Here is a 25,252-nt window from a genome sequence, read left to right on the forward strand (position 1 = left end):
AACGCCTTATTGAGTGCCCAAGTGGCATCCGATATTAGCAAGTTGTGCCAGCTCCAGTTTAAAGCTTGGCACAAGGCCAGGACCGCCCGTGAAGGTCTGAGCTCGGCGGAAAGGGTGCGAATATCGGGCCTCAGAAACCGCAGCGGCCGGTTCTGCGAAGGGAGGTGCGCGCGCGCGCGCCGTCGGCCCTTCACCAGACGGCCAACCTTCCTGCTTCTTTCACCGCGTGACGGCACGAAGGGTAAAAGGAGTCACGGCTCGCCGGCGTCCCCGTTAGTCATACCATGGCCACCCGCCGGTCAAACGTGTCCCCAGTCGACGTGGCAGGTACGCTGCCATATTCAACACGGGCAGGAATACTTGCTGCGAAGCAAACGCAAATGTTCCGCTAAACTCGAACCCGAGGGAAAATAATCGTCCGGCTTTACAAGCGTGAGTGTATCGTGAAAGGTTTCCTCAATACGAGCTAGTGCAGCGCAGATCATGGTTTATCTTATACTAGTTATGCTCGTACTTACATAGCAACCAATGTCGCCAGCAGTTTCAATTTAAACGATGGATGATCGTAACAGATCATTAATGACGAGCAAGAGGATGCTCAGTCGATCCACTTAACTTCTGGCGTTTTTTTTTTCAGGTGAGAGGGTAAGTGCGCACTCACTAACTTATAACGAGAAACTAGGCCGGCGATAACCATAAGATCGCTTGCTGACATTATGGCATAAGGATTTAACAATGAAAACGTGAGCTAGCATTTTCAGTTACACATGAAATCCAGGCCGTGCCTTGAAAAAAAAAAACGAAACGCCGACATTAAACCTAACGGTCAGGTTTTCAATAAGTTCGATAAAAAATGGGTGCGCCTCCCATAAATGAAACATTATCGTGCTAGCGAGTACGAGAACCACCAGCACTGACCATGGCCGAGCCAAGTACAATGGTAATCAAGCGGCAGTCACGTCGAAACAAACCCCTTTCATACAGGTATGCAAGGAAAAGGCTCTTTAGCGGACTTTTTACGGATGGTCCGTCGTAACGAATAATGGACCAACAGGGACATGACATGGTGCGTGGAGGAATGAGAATGAGAGTGGAATGCGCCATCACAAGGAGGTCCAACATGTAACAAAGTGAATGAGTTCCAACATGGAGATCATGTAACTTTTAGTGTCATTTATCTGTGCTAGGAATTGACCTAGCACAGATTCTTTGCAGGCCAGCCCACTTGGGTACTCATGAACAGATCATCAGCCCCACAGGGCCACAAGTCATTGTATTATTTGCAGATAGCTCTTGCCAAACATGATCTGAACATTAAAAACCGACCTGAAGATATACCCAGCCTGCATGACTCCTACCAACCGAAACTCTCTCACTGAACTCATGGGAAAGGTCATGGAAAGCATACACGCGTCTGAAGGCGGCGCTCTCAACGGCACGACCTCGCCGCCGCTCCGATTATCCCACGCTCCGCAGCACCGGTCGGCTGGTGGGATCTAACCCGGCCAGTGCGGTGGAGTGGGGCCCGCCCGGCCCTATCGGGTGCTGCTCCACACCCACCGGCACTCACACTCAATCATGGTTGTCCACGGCGGGATGGGGTGACAGCGGGAGCACTGGACAGTCGCACCTCACAGCAGCCACCGGATGGAGCCACTGGAGGACGGGGGACGGCCGGCAGGACCGGTGGAGAGCCGCCAGGTGGCACCGCCGAGCCGGCCGACACCGGGCGGACGAGAAATGGACGGAAGGGGTACGGAAGGGCACATACCTGACGCTGTCAGGTATAGGAGGGCATCAGACGCGACACGGGTACGGGAGGGTACCGGACGCGACATGGACAGGACAGGGGTCGCGACAGGACAGCGGGCACCGCAGGTACGTACCCGACGCCACACGGGCGGGGCAGGGGGCACGGGAGGGGACCAGACATGGATGATATAGGGGACAAGAGAGTGCATCAGATGCGACAAGGGCAGGACAGGGGAACGGGAGGGTACCTGACGCGATACGGACAAGACAGGGGGTACGGGATTAGACGCGACAGGGGCAGGGCAGGGGAACGGGAGGGTACCTGACGCGATACGGACAGGACGGGTACGAGAGGGTACTTACCTGACGCAATGCGGATGAGACCGGGGACGCATGAAATAACGCCAAGGAGACTGAGAGACTGGAAAGGGACAAGGAGCCTGACGGATCGAGACCAATCAGCGCAGTTGCTGAGAATTCGCCTTCTTTCTAGCTGAGCTAACGGACGGCAAACACCGAGGCTAATTTTCAATTGGAGTCACATGAATCTGCCCTCCTAGTGAACAGAGGGATGTCTCCTGAGTCTGTAAGATGAGCGAACGAGCATTTTAGACATGACAACTCCTACCAGCAAGCAAAAGGAAATTAACCACTACTAGAAATCGGGTTTATGAATAATGCTTACTGCGTTTCCCATTACTGTGACCCACGATATCTCGGTATATCTACAAGAGCCATTGCACATTTCGATGTCCCTAATAAAAGATGCTTATTACGATGTTTGCTTGCCAAACGCTGAATCACATCCCGAGAAAAAGCTTGTAATTGCCTTCAAACAAATGTAACAATTAACTTTTTACAAAACGTGTTATGTCAATTCGATAGGTAGCATCATTAGACACATCATTTACGCTAATTACCGAAGCAAACTGGCATCGGGGTGTCTGATGTCGCCGAGTCAAAATACAACTGAAATGCAAATACCCTGGGCGGCTAGTGGACCGACCACTCCGTATTGTGCAAGCCTGGCCTGCTGGTGACAACGGACAATAAGTGGTGAGGAGGGCACAGTAAATTTGCCGGAGCGCTCGGCCTGAAACAATGGCTCACTATCTGCTCGCATCTACGGGCGGCGCAGGCAAACTAGTCTTCTGGCACGGCGTCAGAGGGGGAGCGGGGTGACGAAGACAAGACAGACGGACGCACGGACGGAAAGACGGATAGACAGACGGACTGACAAATACACGGACGGAAAGACGGGTAGACAGACGGGCTGACAAATGGCGGATGGACGGAAAGACGAACAAACGGTTAGATAGACGTGCAACTAGGCGTACAGACGGACAGACGGACGGACGGACGGACGGACCAGACGGGCGGGCCAACTGATGAATGAACAGACACACGGTCGGATAGACGGGTACACAGACGGACGGATAGGTGGCAAACGGACAGACCAAAGGATTGACAGTTAACCAGATACACACAATATTACTTTACTTATAGATACAAAAACAGATAGACGGACAAAAGGACTGACGTGACGGTAGACAGAACAACTGATTCAGTTCTTTCCAGCCCCATAAGCCGTTTTTACGAGCGGGGAAGTGATTCGGGGTTGGTTTCAAGCACAAATGAGGTGATCTGCGTGAAGATAATATCGGTAAAAATAGAACATCGGAACTTTCCTTAAACGTCTGCAAGGCCGGTTTTACTGTTTTATGGGTTCAGGGAAATCGAGGGCATGCCGTTCGTTTTGGTTACAAATGCATCTCATGTCAGTACTTCAGATGACATATTTCATGCTAAAATATGCGGGAAACTTGCCGATGAGAAGCCTCTTCGAGCCCATTTAAAACGCGTCACCTTTGTAAACGGACAGTGGTCGAGTTACAGCGGAAATGAGTTCGGTGAGCGGGTTACTCATTACCAATCAGTAAACACATGAACTGCTCGGGCCCAAATTATCTCTGTTACACTGAAACTATTATCGATCGGGAGGAGTGGCTACAAACAGTGCAACGGTGCTCGTACAACCAAGCTAATAAATTGAAATAAAGTTTGAGCACATCAAGTTGTTTACAAACCCAGACTAGGAAACACCGCGGGCCCCTGCAGCAGGCGATGTCCATGCTGTAAGCCGCACCCAGTACCTACCCGGTGCCATATCTGTGCCCTGGCCGCCGCGACTACGAACTGACGGGGCCGACCGTCCGTCAGCGGCCTTGCAGGGGACTGGGTCGGAATGTGTCAGCGGTGCACGCCGGACCGGCCCGTAAGCCGACTCGTGGAATCGCTCGTCGCGCCACGCCCATAACACGGCTCACCCCGAGCCATTATCGCTACTCTAACGGGAGACAACCCCGCAGTGGCAGGAAAATCCGCCGTGGCATTTGCATGAGTAGTCGGATGTGAGGGTTTCACCATGGCTTCACCAGCTCTTCAACAATGATGCCACTAGATTACTGAAAGGCAGCACATAACTGCTAAAAATTAACAGCATATTTTAACTGCATTCCGTATTCCGTACTAATTTGTTTCAGCAGGTAACTGCTTGCAGCTTGCCCTTTTATTGGAATCACGACATGCAGCGGAGGTCGTGAAACAATTGACTGGACCAAACCTCATGTGACCTTTTTATATTTGCGAACTTGAAATACGTACAAAAGGCCCTATTCCCTATCACTCGATCTGCATAACTGTTTGTCCTTTTAAATGGGTTCGCTCACTCAGCCAGGGAAGTCCGGTAAATTAACTGTCATCGGCCCTCCGGTTCAGCTGCTTCGTCACGGGATGGCATGGGACACCGATTACTGACGCCTGCCATTTTATTCACCGAGATTCACCGAGACAGCCCGGCCTAGCCCGGAAGTGAGTGAGAGCTCCTTTATTGCCTTACGATTCCTCCCAACTCATTTCGGCCGACACGACCGAACTCACCAGCGCCTACCAACACTACAGGTCGCCGAAGGTGGCGCCACCCATAGGCGATACGTATGAAGCTGACAGTAATTGCCTGAGAACGTGGTGGACCTCGATCACATCTGACAGCTACTCGGGAGTCACGACTGCTCGTGGTCCGGGGCACGTAGTGAAATAAAGAACAAATGGATATATGTATGGAGAGAATAGGTTATATAGGTATGCATCATAGGATTGACCAGGAACATGAGGTCAATTTAAATTAGGTTATCATACCAAATTTGGGCATAAGCAAATATAATGCAGCCCATTCCTTATTGGTCACATACACACATACCATGAATGATGATCATTACTCCAGCAAATACCATGCAAGCAATGTCAGGCCACACCACAAAACTGAATGTGGACATTGACTGGAATGACCAAATGTTTATTTTTAAGATGAGAGAAAATAATATGTCAGGCAGAACCCCTATTATACAAACAAAACAAATTGTGTTCTTAAACTTCCAAACTACTTTTTTTAAAGATAACAAAAGCCTGAGGTTGAGGTTTCAAATACTGAGGTTTCAATTATTTTGAAGCATATTCTTGAGGGCACATAGGCTCCTTATCTTAACCACCAGAGGGATAGGAATAAGTACATGAGTGAAAACAAAATAAGAAATTATCTGAAAGCGGTAAAAGCCATCCACAGTACATATGTAGATATGAAAGCTGGGGAGAGTTTGAGGGAGAGCAGGGGGAGTGGATGGGTCAGACACTTAGTCCCTCTCACTGGCTGATTTCAAATGGTAGCTGCTCTCACCAACTGCATAACATCCCTTTTAGAAATATCAAACATGTAGGTACTTTAGAACTTATATATAGCACAAGAGTGCTAGGAATCTGGGGTAGAAATTATCATCATAAGAGACTGTTCCTACTTCCTCTAGTCATCAATCTACCCCATTAATCAGCTCAGACATCAGATTTTGTGAGTGGTGCAGTCAAATGTGTGACAAATATTTAGATATAAGAACATAAGAACATTCTGAAGGTTTTTTCAACCCGAACTCTGAAGGCTTAAACATTACTTCAAGATATAATTAAACGTATCAACAATTGATTCCTATTTTAAATAAAAAGGATATTAGCTCAATGCATGTAGATACCAATATTTAGCATGTCAGTAACTGCTAAGTATACCTGAGATTCCTCATTGAGCTCAAGCTGTATACTTATTGATAAAGGTAGGTAACAGATACGCATTAGCAGCATATCACGGAACTACAGCAAACTGGTGGCTAAGCTGGCATGCTGCACAAAACTCAACACACTTGGCTATGACAGTTTGTGCATATTATCAAAACATGTCACGCACAAAAATTGGAGTGAACAGTGCACTTCAACTAGCACAGAGATCGACGCCTTTCACTTCTAGGTCAAGGTTCATGCCGGACGTCAAGCAGAACACCGACAGTCATTCAGCTTACATGAGACCTAATTAAGCGACCTAGTTTGCGGAAAACGAAAGGTAGAATCGTCAAACAGTCTCTGAAACTTATCGAAGATATTATCAGTCAAATACGAGCAATTTAATTAATAAATCACACATATTACCTTCTACCCCTTGTTCCTCCTCCACCGCCTTCCGCTGCGAACTGATGCTCAACTTTCAAGCCGCGCACACAGCTGCAACACAAGTTGCGACATAAATAGCGTGGCTGCGACAAAACATTGAGGGTCTCTGCTACTATTTTGTTACATGACCACTATTCGTGAGACTTACCTAATTCACTGGCAAATCCAAAAAGGCGGTCTTGGGACTTGGACGATACTTTGGGGAGGGGAGAGGAACAGGTGTGTCTATGTGTGCCATATGTGTGCCTTATATTGAAAAAAATGTTTGATCTCTCATCTCATATACAGAACGAGTCACGAGAGCAGCATATTGCCATCAATCCTACTACCTACTATTACTTTTATACCTCTAGGAATCACTATAATTTTAACATCTTGAAAACCCTCTGAGTTATTTAAGTGCCGCGGTCTGCAGAGCTCCAGCCGTGCAATTTCACTAAAACATTAAACTTCAAGCCCCTTTGAAGTTCCCGTTGGCCTATCCTCCCGTACGGATTATGGCGGTAGCCGGTAATCACGAATCTCTGAAGAGAGCAAACAGTTCAACCGTTCATGATGTCCATTCGTATTACTACGTCGAACCGTCGTTCACAACATCAATCCTAATTATCTTCTCCTGCATATATAGTTTAGCGGATAGCTCTGCACCTGTGCAATAACTTACAGGCAGTCCATTCGTTTTGTTTGAGCCGATCATTCCACTGCAGCACACCTTTATAAGAAAACTTACCATGGTGTGATATGCTTAAATTTATTTCCAAGATGCAACAACGTCGCATTGCAACAAATTTTATTAGCCACCATTGCTAAGCAAAATGGAATATGTGCCGGAACTGCCGGAGCACATATGAAGCTCATTAAATCAGCAGTTTAGGCAGTACCACACGTATATGTGCCTGCACATCTCTGCCGCTGCCACCATGCACCATACCAATGAAATCAGCCACCAGCGCCACAAAAAAGCGACAAACACGATTGCACGAATACACAAAGCTGCAGTAGTCGGGTCCTCCTCCGTCCAGTGGGCGGCGGTCTCTTCGTTCGGCCGAGCGGGGCGGGGCCACCGGAGGTCAGCGCACATGTCACTCCCAGGAGTAACCTCCGGTCACCAGAGGTCAGCGCAGAGGTCACTCCCAGTAGCCTCCGGTCACCAGAGGTCAGCGCAGAGGTCACTCCCAGTAACCTCCGGTCACCAGAGGTCAGCGCAGAGGTCACTCCCAGTAGCCTCCGGTCACCAGAGGTCAGCGCAGAGGTCACTCCCAGTAACCTCCGGTCACCAGAGGTCAGCGCAGAGGTCACTCCCAGTAGCCTCCGGCGCCCACCGCCACGTTGTCCGTGCCGTATCCCGGTAAGTACTCCAGCATCCAGAGAAAGTCGGTAAACATCACTAGGGGAAGAGACAGAGATCGTCGCTGGTCAGCCGCACTGGATTTTATCGGACATAACAAACGAACTGAGGTCTATACCTACCGGACCAGAGCATACTGAATAACCGGACGGCCAGGGCCCACCAGAATATGGGGACTACTGCACCCTAACAATCAGACTTAGGATGCAGTTAGCACTGCTGCGTTGGATGGTAACTTGGATATTGTCGTGCAATCCTATTCAAGCCAATGAGACCAGTTTCGCTTTGCGGGTACTAGGACTACACCGCTCATCGGCCTCAAACAATTCTAGCTAGAATTTGGATCAAAAGACCAGAATATTTTCTAAATTAATGTAAGATTAGCAAGAAAAAATAACCACAATTATTCAGCGGCACTGCATTTATGGTGCCACTAAGCTGGATATTTCGTAATTATTGGCATTCGTCATCGGTAAAAAGCTAAAAACACATGACGGCCCTCAGTGAATCACGCACATCAGCGACACCGGTACAAGTCAAAGGACGATCGACCTCTGTCTCGAATGTTCCGAACAGCTCACACATGACGCAAGCGGGGCCCGGGGTGCATGAAACGGGAAGCGTGATAAGAGACTCATGTCGAAACGGGCAACAGAATAGCATGACTAATATTAACAGCACAAGTTCACATGCAGCTGTAGGACAAAATAACTTCTGTTTATTTGGACCTTAGTTCAACTCTTTCCTAGACGTTAAAATCGCGGATCGATGTTTTTAGCTATTACAGGAACTTTGAATAATGCATGGCTACAAAACGCACTTTAGCACAGAACCACCATTTTCCATTCAAAAACATGAGACTACCGGCACTATTCTTCCATTACACACATTCCAATTCATCCTTCTCTACTTCAGACATCTCATCGGTACACCAATAGTTCTATTCGACTTCCCTGCAGGAGATCTCCCCGAGGTTTCTTATTCCCCACCCCTATCTCACAGAACTCGTCTCCCCCGACTTACAGATCTCGCCCTCGTGCAGTGTGTCCACAATCTCGGGACAGAGGCTGGCGCACGGAGAGCGCGGCGTCAGGCGCAGCCCTGTGGTGCCCTGCAGCTGCGCCATCCACACCATGTCGTTCACCACGGGAAGCTGTTCGAGACACGGGGAAACAGGGGTGAGCGAATGGCCAGACAAAGTACAGCAGAATGTAAATACAGCAGGACTCGGGAAACAGAGGTGAGCAAAAGGTTTATGTAAAAACAGCAGCATGAAAATACAGCAGCAGTGGAAGACACGGGAAACAATGGTGAAAGTACGAACAGATAAGAATATTCTCACGTCATTTGATCAGTAATCTGAAATGACACCCGTTTATAAATGCTACCTTTGCTGACGCAGCTAGTGTCCACACACCACCAGGCCGGCAGTACGCACCATTTTATAGACATTTCCCGTGTAGTTTGAGGAGACTAGCACCCAGTTGGAGTCGGTGGTATCCACCATGGCCGGCAGAAAATACGGCCGACGGTACAGCGTACGGAGCACCTTGGCAGCCATCTTGTCACAGTTCTCCCTGGAAAAAAAAAATCATGGCAAACAGAGCACCGGTTAGAAGAGACGTCCGTCATACCTCCCGTGCCAGTTCACAACTTTGTGATGATTGCCATGGAAACAATACCGAGAGAAATAAATGCTGAATTCTGGTAAAAGTTGAGCCTTGTTAACAATATGGCATGGTAAAAGAGTGTTCCTAGGTGTACCGAGCGAGTCAAAAGTCACGGTTTCGCAATAACAGAGCAGCAAAATTATAGAGCCAAGTACAACCGTGAGTCATTTGGATAGAACACAGCAATCACATTTCTTTGAAGACATTGAGCATCAGTCGCCTCGCTCACTCACCAGTGGGCGAACCACTTCTTGATGACGGGGTTGCTCATTTTGTCCAGCAGCAGCTGCATGTCGTCGCGCGCCTTCAGATTGGTGAGCAGCTCACAGGGCCGACTCTCGGCCAGTCCTCTGTCTTTGAACATCTGCGGACAGGGGGACATGCAGCGGTCAACGTATATCCGAACGGAACGAGGGACACTTTAATGGTGTGATAGTTGAACAGGCACTTTACAAATGAAATGAGCATTTGTACGAGCTATAAGTGGAAGCTGGTGCATTGTCCGCACTTAGCACCATGTAAACACACAATGGGCCGCTGTTTTTAGTTTTTGTTTTTACTTAGTCGGACAATCAATGATCGACTGACTGCATTTGTACAATTCTTCCTCACAAGTCACGAGCACCATGAATCTATGTATTCTTAACTACAAGATAAACAGAAAAGTTGTTGTATTTACAAACCCCCAAAACATTCATAACTTTCGCAGATTGACGACGTATGACTTACGAAATCAAAACTTATCAGAGATGAAAATTAATCAATATCCACCTACCTGATATAAATAAGCAATTAGCGGCTCCGCTGATCCGCGATATTCTGCCATCATAACGAGCCCCTACCGCCCACCTTGACTAGCCGGTGTCGGTCGAACACGCCGTCCTCGAGGGCCGGCCAGTCGCGTGTTCCGTCCGTCACCACCACGGGCCGGTCCAGGCGCAGGTAGTTGTCCGTGACGACAGCGGCGCTGACGTTCGACACGCGCTCCAGCTCGTCCAGAGACTCGCATAACTTAGGGAGAGACGGGAGGGGAGCGGTCAGACAGGAGGCGGACCGGACAGAGACTGCAGGCTCAGGCTAGAGAGATACAAAAACAGCGAGGGTGGGGAGACGAGTAAAGCGAAGAGAGGAAACGGAGAAACACAGCGACAGCAAGAGAAAGATGTATAAATAAAATTATAAATGGGTATTTAGGTTGAGTACCTTACGAGGTTATGGTTCAGCAGCAATTCCAATCGAGTAATAACTCCCGAATAAACTACAACTATCGCCTAGAGAAATAATCACTGAAAAAAATGAATCGACGGTTTATTTGGGGAATATTCGGCAAGCATTACTCCCTACTGTCGGGGAAACAGCACCAACGCTTCGAACCTATCGTTTCAGTACAGATTCATTTGCGCTAAGCCCGGAGCGACTTCGATGAACAATTAAGGCACACAGCAGCTTTACGGCATTGACACTAATTTCTGAGTCTGTGTGAAGGATCAATATCGTTAGGGAAGTGTTCACACGGGTTGCCTTGACGTGCTAGAAAAGGATATATTTACGGAATGTAGACCTACGTTTTGACGGCGATCGTTACAGCGACTCTGGCTTGAATAGACCAAATCCAGAAAATAAATGATTTTTTTTTTGTAAAAAAGATTCAACGCAATCGATGTTTTCTACTTAATCTGTATTTCGAATCTGGCATTCGATAGTACAGCCGATGGTTGCGGTGTAGCGATAGCAAAACGAAGCCATCCAGCCGGTCACGGCGGCCGGCGAATCGATTCCAAACCGGAGGAATCGCTGACCCCGCCTCCCATCCAGGCAATGCCAGTAGCGGTCGGGACCGCAGTAAACGCCATCGATCTGTACGACGCCCAAAGCTCACCCCTATCCCGGCCCCGGGCCACGGTGATGCCAGCCCACGACTGGGGACGGGGACGGGGGAGGGGAGGGCAGCCGGGGTCTGCGGCTGAGTCTGGGAGATAACGCCCCCGCCCCTCCCTGCCACACGGGACAGAGTGACGGACGGAGGGCGTTGGAGCAGTGTGGTCGGCACCAGAGTAGACTGCCGGTGGTGCTAGTCAACGAATCGGGTAGAGTCGTGAAAACAAGATCGGAAATAGCCACAAAGTCTAACATATTGCTATATTTATCGCAAAAATAAGTGTGAATATCTAAGGCTGACCTTGTTATCAGTGAAAAGCTACACAAAAAGGAACGTAGAAACGTACAAAAGACGTTACATTTGATATGGTGCGATTACTAAGTAGGGGTGCGGTATTGTTCAATAAAACGGGAACTGGTGATATGTACCGCAGGCTGGTGAACGTGTTAACCAAAGCCCTATTTCAATCTTCCAGCACAGTTGTGCGATGCGACCACCAGGCCACCTATCTGGTCCTGTCCGGCTGCGGGAGCCTCGTCGACCGTACAGCTCGCGATCCGGGCGGTATTTGGGCCGGGCGAGGCTCATTGGAAATCGGACCGGTCCACTATCTCTAATACGCTGCCATTCCGACCGTGCAGTCCACCCGAATTATGCAGTCACGCTGCGACCAGCCGGGTGTATTCATGGATTCAGGCTCAGCACCCCTGGGCAGACGTTCCCTTCCTGCACCCCACGGAGGCCGGCAGGGGTCACGGACCCGTCACCGGCACTGCCAAAAGCGACTATCAGCAGTGCGCGTTTGAATTGGAAATGATGCTTGCATAACAGTGAGTTGGTGACATTGCAAGGATGACTGGCACAATGAGTACATTCCCGAAATTACTTTTGATAATCTCATGTTATTAATGTCGCCATGAGCATTGAGCAGTGAGTTCATTATCGAGTGCACCATCATTACTAGGAAACGGCATGTGACTGAATGACTTCTACAGCAAATATGTAGAAGTCATATGTAGAAATATATTTGTAGAGCAAATATAAGATCATCCGCCGCGGAATGGTGATTTCGAGACGCCTTCCGATCTCCAGACATCGCCCAGTAGCGGCGGCACCTCACCTGACAGGAGTCCTCGGTTCTGACCGGGCGGTCCGTCTCCTCGTACAGGGGATTCTCCACCAGACACGTCATAGTGTACAGGCCGGTCCAGTCCCAGTACGGCAGAATCTGACAGACACAAAACTGGTATTCACACACAGGCCAATTATCAAGTTGCTGCATACAGTCAGACTAAGCATGATTGAATATGAAGAGTCAACAGTAACACCCAAAGTCGCAGCATGTAATCCAAGGGATAGTAAGACGGTGATACCTAGCATGCATTTTGAATCATATAAGCAGTCGATTCATATTTTATGCCCAGAGCAGGATTGTCAAAAGCGAGCTGAAGAAGTAAAGTCCCCTTCCGACCAGCGTGGGTATGCTAAAAAGAGGAAGTCCATGCATCGACAACCCCAGATTCCGGGACTGGCCCCTCCTGTGAGGGGCCTGTTGGCCGGCCGGGCGTGCGGAGCGCCGACCTACGGGTCGACACTTCGCTCGCCCGGTCGGTGGTTAGGGGCACCGCCCCGGGTTGCTTTCCGGGCGGAGCGGGCGGGGATTGGCGGCCCGCCTGGAGCGCCGGGGAGGTAGCCATCAGATCTCCTCGGCTGGGGAGGTATCCCACAGCTCTCCCCGGGGCCGGGACGGCATATGTCACGGATTGACACCGTCCCGGCCTGGCCAGGCGGGTCGCCGATGGGAGTACAACAATGTTTTAAGTTTATTTTTGTTTGTGTTTTCTGTGAATTGTGTTAATAAAACTGCATTAAAAAAAGACAACCCCAGATTAATGTTACAGTCCAAAACAGCATCATGAGCGACCGTCACCTACCTTGACCAGTGCGACGCGCGTGTAGAAGTGTGCCGCCTGCTGCACGGGTTTGGCGGAGCCGATCAGGTACAGCGCGGCACAGAGCACCAGCAGTACGCCAACCACGCGCCCCACGTACCTACCGGCACGCGGCGGCGGCGTCATGGGGGTGTTCTCACAAGCGGCTCATCGCACCTCGACCGTCGGCACAGATTGATGCTGTTGATCATCCTGGACGAGTACTGAGCAAAACAGCTGTAAACTGGACTGATGTCGCTAGTCTTTGAAGTCAAACATTTAGAGCTTCAACTTAGTCATCACAAGATATATCAAATGGATGTAGACAGAAGAACAAAGACATTCACATAAAACACTATCTATCAAAAAGTTAAAATCGTATTAGAAGCATAAACCCTCAACACCTCGTGCCGATTAGGTCTTACGTTTTACCATAGTGTAAGAAATAGCACTATGGCCTTACCGAGCCCTGTTGATGCCCGTGGACCAGTCGACGGCCGAGACGAGCGGCCTCAGCGCGCGGCTCACTTGGTCGTGCGGCAGCTCCGAGCGGCGGCACAGCTCGTGCAGCGCCGTCAGCTCGCGCTCCAGCGCCGCCAGCCGCTCGGCCTCCGGCAGACGGGCCTCATCAGCCGACATTGCTACCCTCCTGGCAGAACCTGCAGCAGGAACATGCGAGAGAAGATAGCAGATGAATAAAACTTCTAGAAAAAAAGAGCTGAAACCGTGATGAAAAAAGATAAAACGTTGCAAAATGCTTTAAACTGGGAGATTATTATAGGTCATTGGTGTAAATAGGGAAAATGATGGTTAAGATAGGTAACTGTTGCTGAGTTACACTTGCATATAAAATAGGAAACCATGTGCATAGAAATTAAAAAAATATGTTTGCTAATGCTCAGTTATAATGATGACATAGGGTGGAGAAGGCAAGGTGCATTGCAGTTTCCACCAAGCATTAATTGATTGAAGTTGAGATACCCTCATCAAATTTCCTCCATCCCTTTAATCAAAGTAGAAAACTGTCCCTGTTTGTTTGACTGTTTGACTGATTGAATTTGATATACCTACCAAGATCAAAACTCTTGTATCCCTATAATCAAATTAGAGAACTGTCCCTTTGTGCACTTAAACTTAGCCTGACTGGTCTCTTAACCCTCGCCCGTATTGGTGTTTTTCCAGCCGCGAACGTATAAGGGGGGGGGGGGTCCGTTGGACCCCCCCCCCCTTGCCGTTTCGCCCCTGATCGAGCTAGAGCTTCGCGGAAAAAACGAGCGTGTTGCCCGTGACGAGAGGAAGCCGATGATACCTAATTTTAAGGTCCTAGGTCATTGGTTGACCTTGCAGGTCAGGTCAATGACCCAAAAGTCGGAAAATCGGGACCTGTTAGAACGTCGTAAAGTGTGGCTGCTATGGGGTTTTTCGGGGCGCTGATCACGAATATCATGTTAGTTTTGATCACAGATGATGTCTTCATGCATTTAGTCCAGGTCGGGTCAGGTCAGGTCAGGTCAACCAGTAGGGGTCCTGCCGGGTATTCCTAGTAGGTGTCAACCGCCTCTGACAGCTTCGTAACATGTTACGAAGGCACCAAAACTACTTCGTAAATGTTCATATGGTTCCTAAATTCGAATTCAGCTCCAAAAACTGGCCTAGAAACATGTAAAACTCGAAAAAGTGAACCGAGGTCACCAAAGGTCAATGACCTGACCTGACCTTCAGGTGACCTTGACACCCACCCTAATGCATGGGGGCAACATCATATCACATGTTTGAACGCTTGAAACCACGAAAAGACTGCAAACGCGCGGCCAATGCGAGCCGACATACGCCGAATCGCGATTCCGGCCAAACATGGTCTCGAAAAGTAGGTCACAGGTCAAAGGTCATTAGGGTCAGGGTCATGAAATTTTCAGGGTAGGTGTAAAATTGATTAACGCGAGGGTACTGAAAGTTTCGTCGCGATCGGCCGCTTTTTACGCGAGTTATTCGCGAAAAACCATGGGGGGGGTCCGTTCGACCCCCCCCCCCCCTATACGGGCGAGGGTTAATCTTCACATTTGTCATGAAAAACATGTTAAAACATTGGTAACAATTTAATTCTTGGTTCTTTCTAATGGAAATAGTCCAAATAAAGTAGGTCACCATGCTGCTTCAGCCTTCACACATGCAAAGCAAATGCCTCTTCACATCATGATCAGTTAGTCCAGCCTACACCAGTGGGCAGTGTACCATCAAAGGTATGCTGTAGATGCCCTACAACCTGCAGTCTACATCTCTGCTGCACAACATGAAAACAGACAATGCAGCAGACATAGGCAGCTCAACACTGCAGATCTGATCAATCCACCTTATCTGTAAAGAGTTCAAGTTGTTTAGGGCAAGAAATATAAAGAAACAAATGGTGCATTGCAAAATTTGCTAGTCATAAAATCATGCATTTAATCAACTTTTAATCTAAGTTACAAGGCTACTGCCTACTGGCAACACCAAACACATCCCCTAAACCCAGACTGCAAGACAAAACATTGTAATTCTGATGAGATTTTGTAGAAATTATTGTTGTTTCAGGTGCACACAGCCTGTGCATAGTTCAAATTTACCATGGTAGGTATGATATATATTAAATATATTTAGGGTGGAGGTTGTGCTGTATGCAGTCTCTAATGTGGTAGATACCATACTGAACTGCTCTACTGGCACATTATTGTCCAATAAAGTGAGATATAGAGGACACAATGGTCTGCCAATGAGCAATGGCAATGAGCATTGTATTTCCATGCTATTTATTTGGTTGTTTTCCATGCTATTTAGCATGGAGAAGTAGATTCTGACAAAAGGAAATGTGCCTTTTGGTAGGTAAAGGTGTAGACTATCACCTACAAATGAATGTTTGTGTGTCATTTCTATAATCCAACTTTGTGTCTCCAGTCCTCTCTCAGTTCAATTTGGAGGAATTATGAACTTGTGAGCTCTGAGCTGTGAGTTGTGGCAGTAGCATTCTTGTTCAACGTGCTTTTAATCCAGTTTCTTCCTGTTTTTTCTTCAATTTTTAACATCGTTTAACATATGTAAGCATGTGAATGTGTGGAAATAGTAAGAAGGTTAAAATTTGGCACAAATTTGGGTAGTATTCAAGCAGGCATCACACTTCTTTTTGCAACCAAGGTGAGGTGCTGTATGTAGGTTTTAGGTTTTAGGTGGTAGGTTTAACTAGGTTGTAGCCTGTAGGTAGCTGCATGGAGCAGCAGCAGCTACAGGTTGTAGCCTGTAGGTAAGGTTAGGTCAGGCTTGGTTAGGCTTAGATCGACTTTATTAACCCGCGCACCGACGGGGGGGCGGATATCCGCCCCCCCCCCCCTGAGGTTTTTCGCGAATAGCGGGAAAACCGCGGCGCGTAGCGCCGCGAAATTTGGTATGACTATAACCTCATCAATTTTACACATGGTGTGCAAGTTTGAACCTCCTACCTTTTAAGGTCAGGTCACCAGGTCACTTTGAATGACCCAACCTCAAGTCACTTTTTTGCAACTTTGTCACCGTGCCAGAGCTACAGTAGATGTCGGAGGCCTTTGAAAGTCGCAGGATATTATTAGGTCATTAGTAGCTACAATTTGTATATCTCGGAATTTTGATATCGGTGACCTAAGGTCAGGTCAATTTCGCGACCTCCCCATTATAAGTCAATGGGGGAAAAATCAACTCCCTGTTTTTACCACTAAAACGGGTCGGAATGGCCCCATATACCATACATTACTTCATATACGATCAACCTTCACTACCTTGAGGTCTGTTTTGCTGTTGGGCAGCTGTGAGGTCATGTGAGGTCATCAAAGGTCACCAAAGGTTTTTGGCCAATAACTCCGTACGGCGTACAGGAACAAGATACAGACGCGTGGATGATCTCATTGTGTTCAGCTCATCAAGACGCATCGAATGATATACATGATGACCTCGAGGTCACGTGACCTGAGGTCAACCTTTGACCTTGACCTTTCGAGGTCAACATATATATCATTCGATGCGGATTGACGAGAGGATCACGATGATGCCCTTAGTTTGTTCATATCTTGACTAATTCGAAATTTATTCGAGAAAAACTCTCCATATCTAGCGCCGCCATTTTGACTTTTTCGACCCCTGTGACGTCATCTTTGACCTGACCTGAAAATGACCTTAGTAAAAATTGTAGATCTTGACCGTGCGTATCCGATGCCGTTTACCGCTTGTCGCTATCTTGCTTCGTTCTCGAGATCTCAGGGGGGGCGGTCATCCGCCCCCCCCCCGTCGGTGCGAAGTTGGCGCAGACCCCCGTCGGTGCGCGGGTTAAAACAGTAGCAGCGGAACACCTTCGATCAAGGGGGGGGCACTGCCGACTTTTGGTCCCATCCTTTCCATGCAATGCCCATAGGGCTAATGTTAAAATGCCAAAATCAAAGGGGGTACGGTGCCCTCCCCATTCGGCGTTCCGCCGCCTAGGATTAGAAAGCATCTCAACTCTGGGTATAGCACCTCTCTTTGGTAGCAAAAAGCAAGTATGACGCTTGCTTCATGACCAGCTACCCAAATTAGCTACAACTTGTGAGCTAATTGAGCAAAAAATAATGGCACAAAATTGCATGCACTGAATTTCAGCGGATGAGCCCCTGGGGCGTCCAGCGCTCAGACCTCCCATTTTGAAAATTTCAGAAATGGAAAATAATTGATTTCACAGCCTTAAGTAGACAAATATCTCATAAGTCAAACTACAAAATAATTACCTACCTTAGTTATATATATTTACTATTTATTATACCTGAGTTATTTTTATACCTGAGTTATTTATTATACCTATTTATATTATAAATATAAATAGTAAATATATTTACTATTTATATTTATTATACCTGAGTTATATTAAGGATAACTCACAAGCTTCAAATTTCTTCTCCTCGACAATTGCGATGGGTTGAGACGGTCATTGGCGCGGATTTAAGCTCGTTATTCAATAATGAAGACGAAGATCATTGGCTGCAATTTTTTTATAAAATAAATATTTGAAGTATTTTCTCCCAGGGGCCGCAGCATGAACCCTCGTAAGTAAGAACCTAGAATAATCTATTTGCTTGAAATATGGTCATTTTGTGCAATTTTGTCGAACATTTGCCCGACCAAGGGATGCACAATTTTCTTGCGAACAAGAACGTGACGTTATTCCCCTAGATCGTCGCATACCGGAGGTTATTGATAAACGTCGAGCGATTGAACTTGACGATGCCCCATTTTCAAGATTTTTAACGTAAATGCAGAAGCAGTTTTGTACTAGGTCCGGTGCTGCAATTCAAAACATCATATGAAAAGCAGATAAAACAAGCACCGAAAATAATGGAAGAACAGGTCTGTGCTAGCTGTCCCAGTCGCAGCACTCAAAGGACCACCATTACTTGCGGCTCCTGTAAACGCCGCTGGCATGCGCTCTGTGTAAGGGTGCCGGCCAAGAAAGCACGTGAGCTTCAAGCCGAGGGGGGCGTTTGGCACTGTCGGGACTGTTTAGGTTACGGATTCCACACACAACCGAGCTCCTCGCCAGCCAGTCCAGCAGCAGGCAATTTCCCAGAGGCCCTTGCCAAGATGAGAAGAAAGGGGCGCATTGTGTCCCGGTTGCCCAAGGCTATTCGACCACTGGTTGCGGATGCCCTGGCTGAGGCGATGGACGGAGCCCTACAGTCCGACTCGGCTGACCGGTGGTGGGAACTGTTGACCTTTGCACACTGCAAGCTGCAAGCCCCGGCCCCCGGCAGTAAATGCACAGCGGCGTCCAGTATCCGGCGTCAGATCTCCGGCGAGACGCCGGCGACTGCGACGGACAAAGCAACCGACACTACCAACCACCGGGGACGGATGCCACGAGCACGCTCTGCAACTGAAGCCACCAGAGATGACGCGCTGGCCCGCCGAATTGCAGGCAAGCTGGCAGATGGCGACATCAGGGCAGCGCTACAAACACTGACCACTGACGAAAAGTTGGCGACAGCTAATGACGAAATAGTGACCTCACTGCGTGCGAAACACCCACCGGCCCCCGACGACCAACTACTACCACCACCACCTTCAAACACTGACCCTGCCCCGATCATCGTCTCCGAAGCCGACGTTGAGGCGGCCATCACCAGCATGCGGCCAGGATCAACAGCCGGTCTAGACGGCATTCGTGCCCTACATTTGCAGCAGTTGATCTCGAAGGAGGCCGCTGAGAGCGGACGCCGTCTCATTCGCTGTCTTGTCCGTCTCACCAACCTACTCCTACAAGGGGCAGTACCGGATTGTGCACGGCGAGCGCTGTTCGGCGCGTCTCTATGCGCGATTCGGAAGAGTGATGGCGGTCTGCGGCCGATCGCGGTGGGAAGCATCTACCGCCGCCTTGCCGGCCGTATCGCCGCACGTCAAGTCGCTGCTGCAGTGGGAGAGGAGCTACGTCCCGTGCAGCTGGGAGTCGGCACACCGCAGGGCTGCGAGGCCGCCGTACACGCCACGCGAGAGTTTCTGGCGGCAGCTGCAGAAGCCCACGCCCCATACTTGCTGGTCAAGGTGGACGTCCGAAACGCCTTCAACACCGTGAGACGCGACACCTTTTTGGAGCAAGTGAAGACGCGTGTGCCCATGGCGTATCCTCTCCTGTGGTGCGCATACAGCGAGCCCACACCTCTCTGCATCGGTGATCAGACCATTTCCTCGTGCAGCGGTGTGCAGCAGGGTGACCCACTCGGCCCGGCGGCTTTCGCGCTGGCTCTAGACCCGATCATCAGAAGAATGCAGTCACCACTAAATGTGTGGTACCTCGACGATGGGACCATCGGAGGTCCGGCTGACCTAGTCGCCGCCGACTTAGCAGTCCTGGCGACAGCCCTGCCTACAATCGGTCTGCAACTGAACGCCAACAAGTGCGAGGTCGCATTTGCCGGTCCAACGCCGCCACCATCACTTTTGGAGTCGCTACGAGGTACCCTCCCAGGACTGAAGGAGACTCTAGCAAGCGATCTCTCCCTCCTAGGATCTCCCTTGACCGACGCTGCGCTGCCTGTCGCCACCACCAGGGCTGCGGCCGTCATAGACCGGATGTGTGCCCGGATCAGCAACCTTGACGCTCACTCCGGTCTATTCCTTTTGGCACACTACACGGCAGCCCCCCGGCTAACCTACCTTCTGCGGTCGGCGCCGCTGTATCGTGAGCCGGGGCCGCTGCTGAATGTCGACAAGACAGTGCGGGAGACCCTCGCCACCGTCACCAACGTCACCATCAATGATGAAGCGTGGGAGCAGGCTTCCCTACCACTGCGTTTTGGAGGACTTGGAGTCCGGTCGGTGATGGCATTGGCCCTGCCGTGTCACATGGCATCCCTCCACGCTTGTCTGCCACTGACGCAAGAGATTCTCCATGCCACCGAGCCTCGCCAGCCGACCCAAGCACTCCAGCGTGCCAGGGCCGATATTGTCGCCAAGCTCGGTGAAGCCGCTCGTCAGGTGCCCCAGTCAGAAGAGTGCAAACAGCGTGCTTGGGATGAGACGTTCTGTAAGATGTCTCAGAAGCGCCTGCTGGACGGGGCAAACCAGGTGGCCCGGGCGCGTCTTCTGGCTGCTGCAGAGCCCCACACTGCCGCTTGGGTGCAAGCACTCCCCGTCACCAGTGTGGGACTCCATCTGGATGATGAAACTGTGCGGGTAGCAGTGGCGCTGCGACTCGGGGCGTCGGTATGTGAACCGCATAACTGTCAGCTCTGCCATCGCCCCGTTGACCGACTGGGCCACCACGGTCTCTCCTGTACCAAGAGTGCTGGCCGCCACGCGCGTCACGCTAACCTCAATGACGTGCTGCGGCGGGCACTCAGCAGTACAGGGCTCGAGAGTGTTTTGGAGCCCACCGGCCTCGACAGAGGTGACGGTCGACGTCCTGACGGGATAACGCTCTTCCCTTTCAGCCGAGGAATGAGCCTTATATGGGACGCCACCTGCTGTGACACCTTCTCAGCAACTGCCGTCATCAGCTCTGCCTTAAATCCCGGCAGCGCCGCCCGCTGTGCAGAAGAACGCAAGCGCGCCCGCTATGCCGCTCTCCGTGAGAGATATGTGTTCATTCCTTTTGCGGTTGAGACTTCTGGTGTCCTGGGTCCGGCGGCCACAGGTCTCATGAAGGAGCTTGGCCGTCGGCTGACGTGCCGCACCGGGGACAAACGAGAAACAGTCTGGCTGGCACAAAGGGTTTCAATCGCTGTGGCAAGGGGCAACGCTGCCTCCGTGCTGGCCACAGCTAAACCAGCAGCGGCCAACAGAACGGGACCGTCACCGACGCCATCGTCCAGGCTGACCCCGAGCATGAGCATTCCGTCAATCGAGGCACCGGATGACGAGTCTGCTGCGGGGCCGCCGCTGGACTCAGTGGCTGACCCACCGGACCACCCACCACCACTGACCCCTGCGGACGGCTGTCGAGAGGAGCTGCGCATGACACGCTCGCGGTCCTCTTCCCTGTGCTGTCCCGGAGCGTGCGCGTGTCCGACTCTCAACAGCAGGTCCAGGATTTGAGCGGACCGTGGCCTGCTCAATGCTCATGTAAAGTGTGAATTTTGTATGCGTTCTGCTCTACACGTAGGCAGTTGATCGCTTTAAGTTTAACATGAAGTTTATTTTGAAAAAATAAAAAATTGAAAAATTAAAAAAAAAAAAAAAAAAAAAAAAAAAAAAAAAAAAAAAATTACCTACCTATGAAAAATGCCTGGCCTATCTGTAAGAATCTTGATGGGGCCTTGCCGCTCGGCATATTTACGTCTGGACAACGAGTTGCGGGGAAAAGTGCTGATTTTGTCGCAGTTTTAGGAGCCGGTGATTCGGCTGGATTTTTAGGTTACTTTTTCGTTCCGATTCCTGTATTTCATAGTGTTTAGCTTTTAAATATTTTAGTTCTCTCAGAAAAATATTACTTGCCTTATAGATTTGGTTAAATTGTTTCATTTTTATAAGCCAAACGCTAGAGTCATAAAACAATACATCAGCACTACAATTATTGTAAACAAACAAATGGAGCACCGCTTGGCTCTGTTCCAAGGCCTTTTTCAAGTTCATCTGGTGTTTTCGTACTCGTGTACGTCGTTTTGTTGGAAGTTTCGGATCCCTTGTGATTGAATTATATCATATTAAAGAAACATGTTGACTGAAAACAATTCCAAGTATCCAGGAGGCTAAGGCTCCAGAATCCTGACTCCTGAGCCCTGAGCAATATTGATATCAAGTTGAATTTAGGAAATGTTTGGTTGATAAACGCAAGTTGGTCTGGCTCACTTATCAGCAAGAAAAAGTAAAATTAAAAGAGCTTATTGGACAAAAACAAGCTATACTATTGCAGGAGATCATGAAGAGCACGCTGAGCAATACCAAGCCAGAAAATGCTGGCTGATGAACGCATATTGATGTATTGGTGTGAATATTGAATTATAACTTACAACAGCAAGATTAATTTGTGCTAACTATCAAGTGAAAAAATTTAGAATGAATGAACTCGGGCAGCTTTACTTTGCAGAATGGTAATGTCGTAATGTGCATTACTCAGTGTCTGGCAAATGAAACACACAATCATTCCATTGCTACTGGAGGAGACAGCTTGCCGCTTGGATCACTAAATCAGCTTAATGTTTAATGTGATGTTCATCATTACTTTGCATTTTTTGAAAAAAGGATTTTAGAAGAATTGTCAATGTGACAAATACAATCCATGCAACGATGTGATCATATGATGTGTTCATACTTCATAGTCATGAGTGATTATGGTTCCAATATACAATAGCAAAGCTGTCAGCATTTCTTTCTGTGGATGGCCAGAAATGACTCAGAACATAGAAGTATTAATTTTCTTCACAGGACTGGGATAAAAAGTACTGAGGGTAATCTTCCAGCAAGGAACTTCCAGCAGTTTATTTTGACTTGGTATGAGATGTAGGCACAAGTAGGTAGGTACTTAGTCATATAGCTAGTAGTTGTGGTTAGTTGGGTGCTCTTATACATGTATTAGGTTGTAGTTTTTAAATTGCCTAGTGTCCATAAAAATGTGACCTGAGGGCTGAGCATACCTGACTAACCTGACCTAACCTCAATCATCATTCATCACACATATTTGCAACCTACCCAAGACCTGCATAGCAGTAGCACTCAGTTATAGGTAGGTACTTACTCACCCTAGCTCCATCTCACCTGCTAACCTTCAACTTGCCAACAGTTAGCTCACCTTGCCAAGCCGTATCCAACTATCCAGGGAAACAGTCAAATGAGGAACTGGCTCATTGGGTGGCTGGTGAGAGTCTGTGCGTTTAAAGTGTCTCTTCTCTGAAGCTGGTCAGCACTACAGTGTATGCCATGTTAGATGCTCAGAAAAATGTGGGAAATGATAACTAGGCTACTTTAGTGCTTTAGTTCATGCTCAAGACATCAACAAGTACAAATCCTGTGGGGTAAAGCTATGAGCTGGATGAGTAATGAGTATGCCAGGTGAGTGTGCTGTTGGACTGTAGTAAATATACAAACAAACACAGGGTCACAGTTATATTCAATCTCCACAAAAACATACAACAAAAACGCCCATAACCTCACTCCGAGCACACAACAAATAGCTAAGCCTTGCAGTCACAAAAACGCTTTGATTTACAAGATAGGTATACAATATATCCTCTGTCCTTGGGGATCTTCCTGCCAAGTTGAAGTAAGATGACTGAACTTCAGGATTGATCAACCTTTTCTTCTTAGCCACAGCTTATATATGAGAAAGACTGAATGCTTGGTTGATTAACTGCCTTGAAAATTTTATGATCCATCTTCAATTCTGACATGAAGGCACAAAGAAAATAGTTCCCTCTCCTCTTGGAATACACAAAACAAAATATGTAATATTTAATAACAGTCGGTGACACACCAGGGAAATAAGCTAAAATTAGAGCGCTCTATTTATTGCTCCCGCTACTTCACCGTCTCCCATAGGGTCCTGTGTTGAGCTGGTGTCGAGGCTCTAAAAATGACGCCGATTTTTGCACCCTTCTCACGAAATCCGCTCGGACCGCCTGGAAACTAATTGTTCCGCTCTAAAAATTTCATGATCGACGGGAAAATGAATGAGGAAAAGATTGGTCCTGAAATAATTCTGAACTCCCTGTAGAACATATCGAAATATGGCTGCAAACTAGGAGCATGTCAAAATCGACAAAACAATACAAATAAACTTACCGGGATTTTTTTATTTTCCATGCATCTGTGTATGAAATCAGTCGGTTTTTCGGAAAGATCATCTTCTGTTTAATAAATAATTCCACAATTGCAATCGAGAAAAAAAAACATTTCTGCTATGACAGCAGTTTTGGCATTGTGCCAGTAGTGTGGCGTGCGCGGTGCTGCGTGGTCGTCGGGACGGAGTTGTGAGTATTTTCGGTGTTTTAAATGGTTGATGGCCATTTGAACCAGCTTTATATTATTTCCTACAAATTTTTGCATCAAATTATTGCTTTGAAAGACCATTGAAACCCCTTATCTCTTCATGAAACACGATCATATTCATCGTCGACGAAAATGGCGCGGGACTCCATGTGCGTTCCGATCGAAATAAATCGTAAATTAAATAATATTCGATGATAAGTATCATATTCTAGTGACACATTTTCATAAAATAAGGCATAAACTTTGCAAGGAAGTCAACATTGGATAATTGGATTCTTATTTTGCTCACATATCCTTGTGTAGTCAAATGGCTCAATTGTTAGATAAATGTAAGCATATGTTTTGGCTTGATGTTTGCTGTGAAACCACCCAGCCACTTGCTGGTTGAGTGGCTTTTGATAATTACCTGATAATCATTTCTCCTTTTCCTTAAAAGAAACTAAAATTCTTTTCAAAGTAATCCATTTTTAGGAAAGGCGGCTTGCTCATTGACATTTCATGTTCTTGTTTTGTTATTGCTGGCAGTATTTTGATACAATAATGCAATATGAATTTTTTGCAATAATAAAACCTAAGACAAACTTAATAAATGCGTCAATCAAACACCCAACAGAAAGATTGTGAGTCCTTGTGACGTGAAGTAGAATTTTCTATGAATGTGTTATATAGAATATGC

At 48.1% G+C, this 25,252-nt stretch overlaps 1 protein-coding gene across 6 annotated transcripts; it reads right to left on the reverse strand.

Annotated features, from left to right (window-relative positions):
- Positions 1 to 7,030: 7,030 nt before the first annotated feature.
- Positions 7,031 to 24,533, reverse strand: LOC122379247. 6 transcript variants are annotated; one of them, XM_043361260.1, is made up of 9 exons: positions 24,370 to 24,533; positions 13,592 to 13,787; positions 13,132 to 13,249; positions 12,318 to 12,425; positions 10,168 to 10,329; positions 9,552 to 9,682; positions 9,087 to 9,225; positions 8,672 to 8,801; positions 7,031 to 7,687 (listed from the first exon to the last, which is right to left on the reverse strand). In XM_043361260.1, exons 2-9 carry the CDS (start codon positions 13,765 to 13,767, stop codon positions 7,596 to 7,598), a joined length of 1,056 nt encoding a protein of 351 aa, XP_043217195.1. In that variant the 5' UTR covers positions 13,768 to 13,787; positions 24,370 to 24,533; the 3' UTR covers positions 7,031 to 7,595. The 6 variants fall into 6 exon arrangements, with proteins under 6 accessions (XP_043217195.1, XP_043217192.1, XP_043217193.1 ...); XM_043361257.1 differs by lacking the exon at positions 24,370 to 24,533 and adding an exon at positions 21,861 to 21,918; XM_043361258.1 differs by lacking the exon at positions 24,370 to 24,533 and adding an exon at positions 21,865 to 21,916.
- Between the last annotated feature and the right edge of the window lie 719 nt (positions 24,534 to 25,252).

This window comes from Amphibalanus amphitrite, unplaced genomic scaffold (genome assembly GCF_019059575.1).
Source record: "Amphibalanus amphitrite isolate SeventyFive unplaced genomic scaffold, NRLGWU_Aamphi_draft 000074F_arrow, whole genome shotgun sequence".
NCBI lineage: Eukaryota > Metazoa > Arthropoda > Thecostraca > Balanomorpha > Balanidae > Amphibalanus > Amphibalanus amphitrite.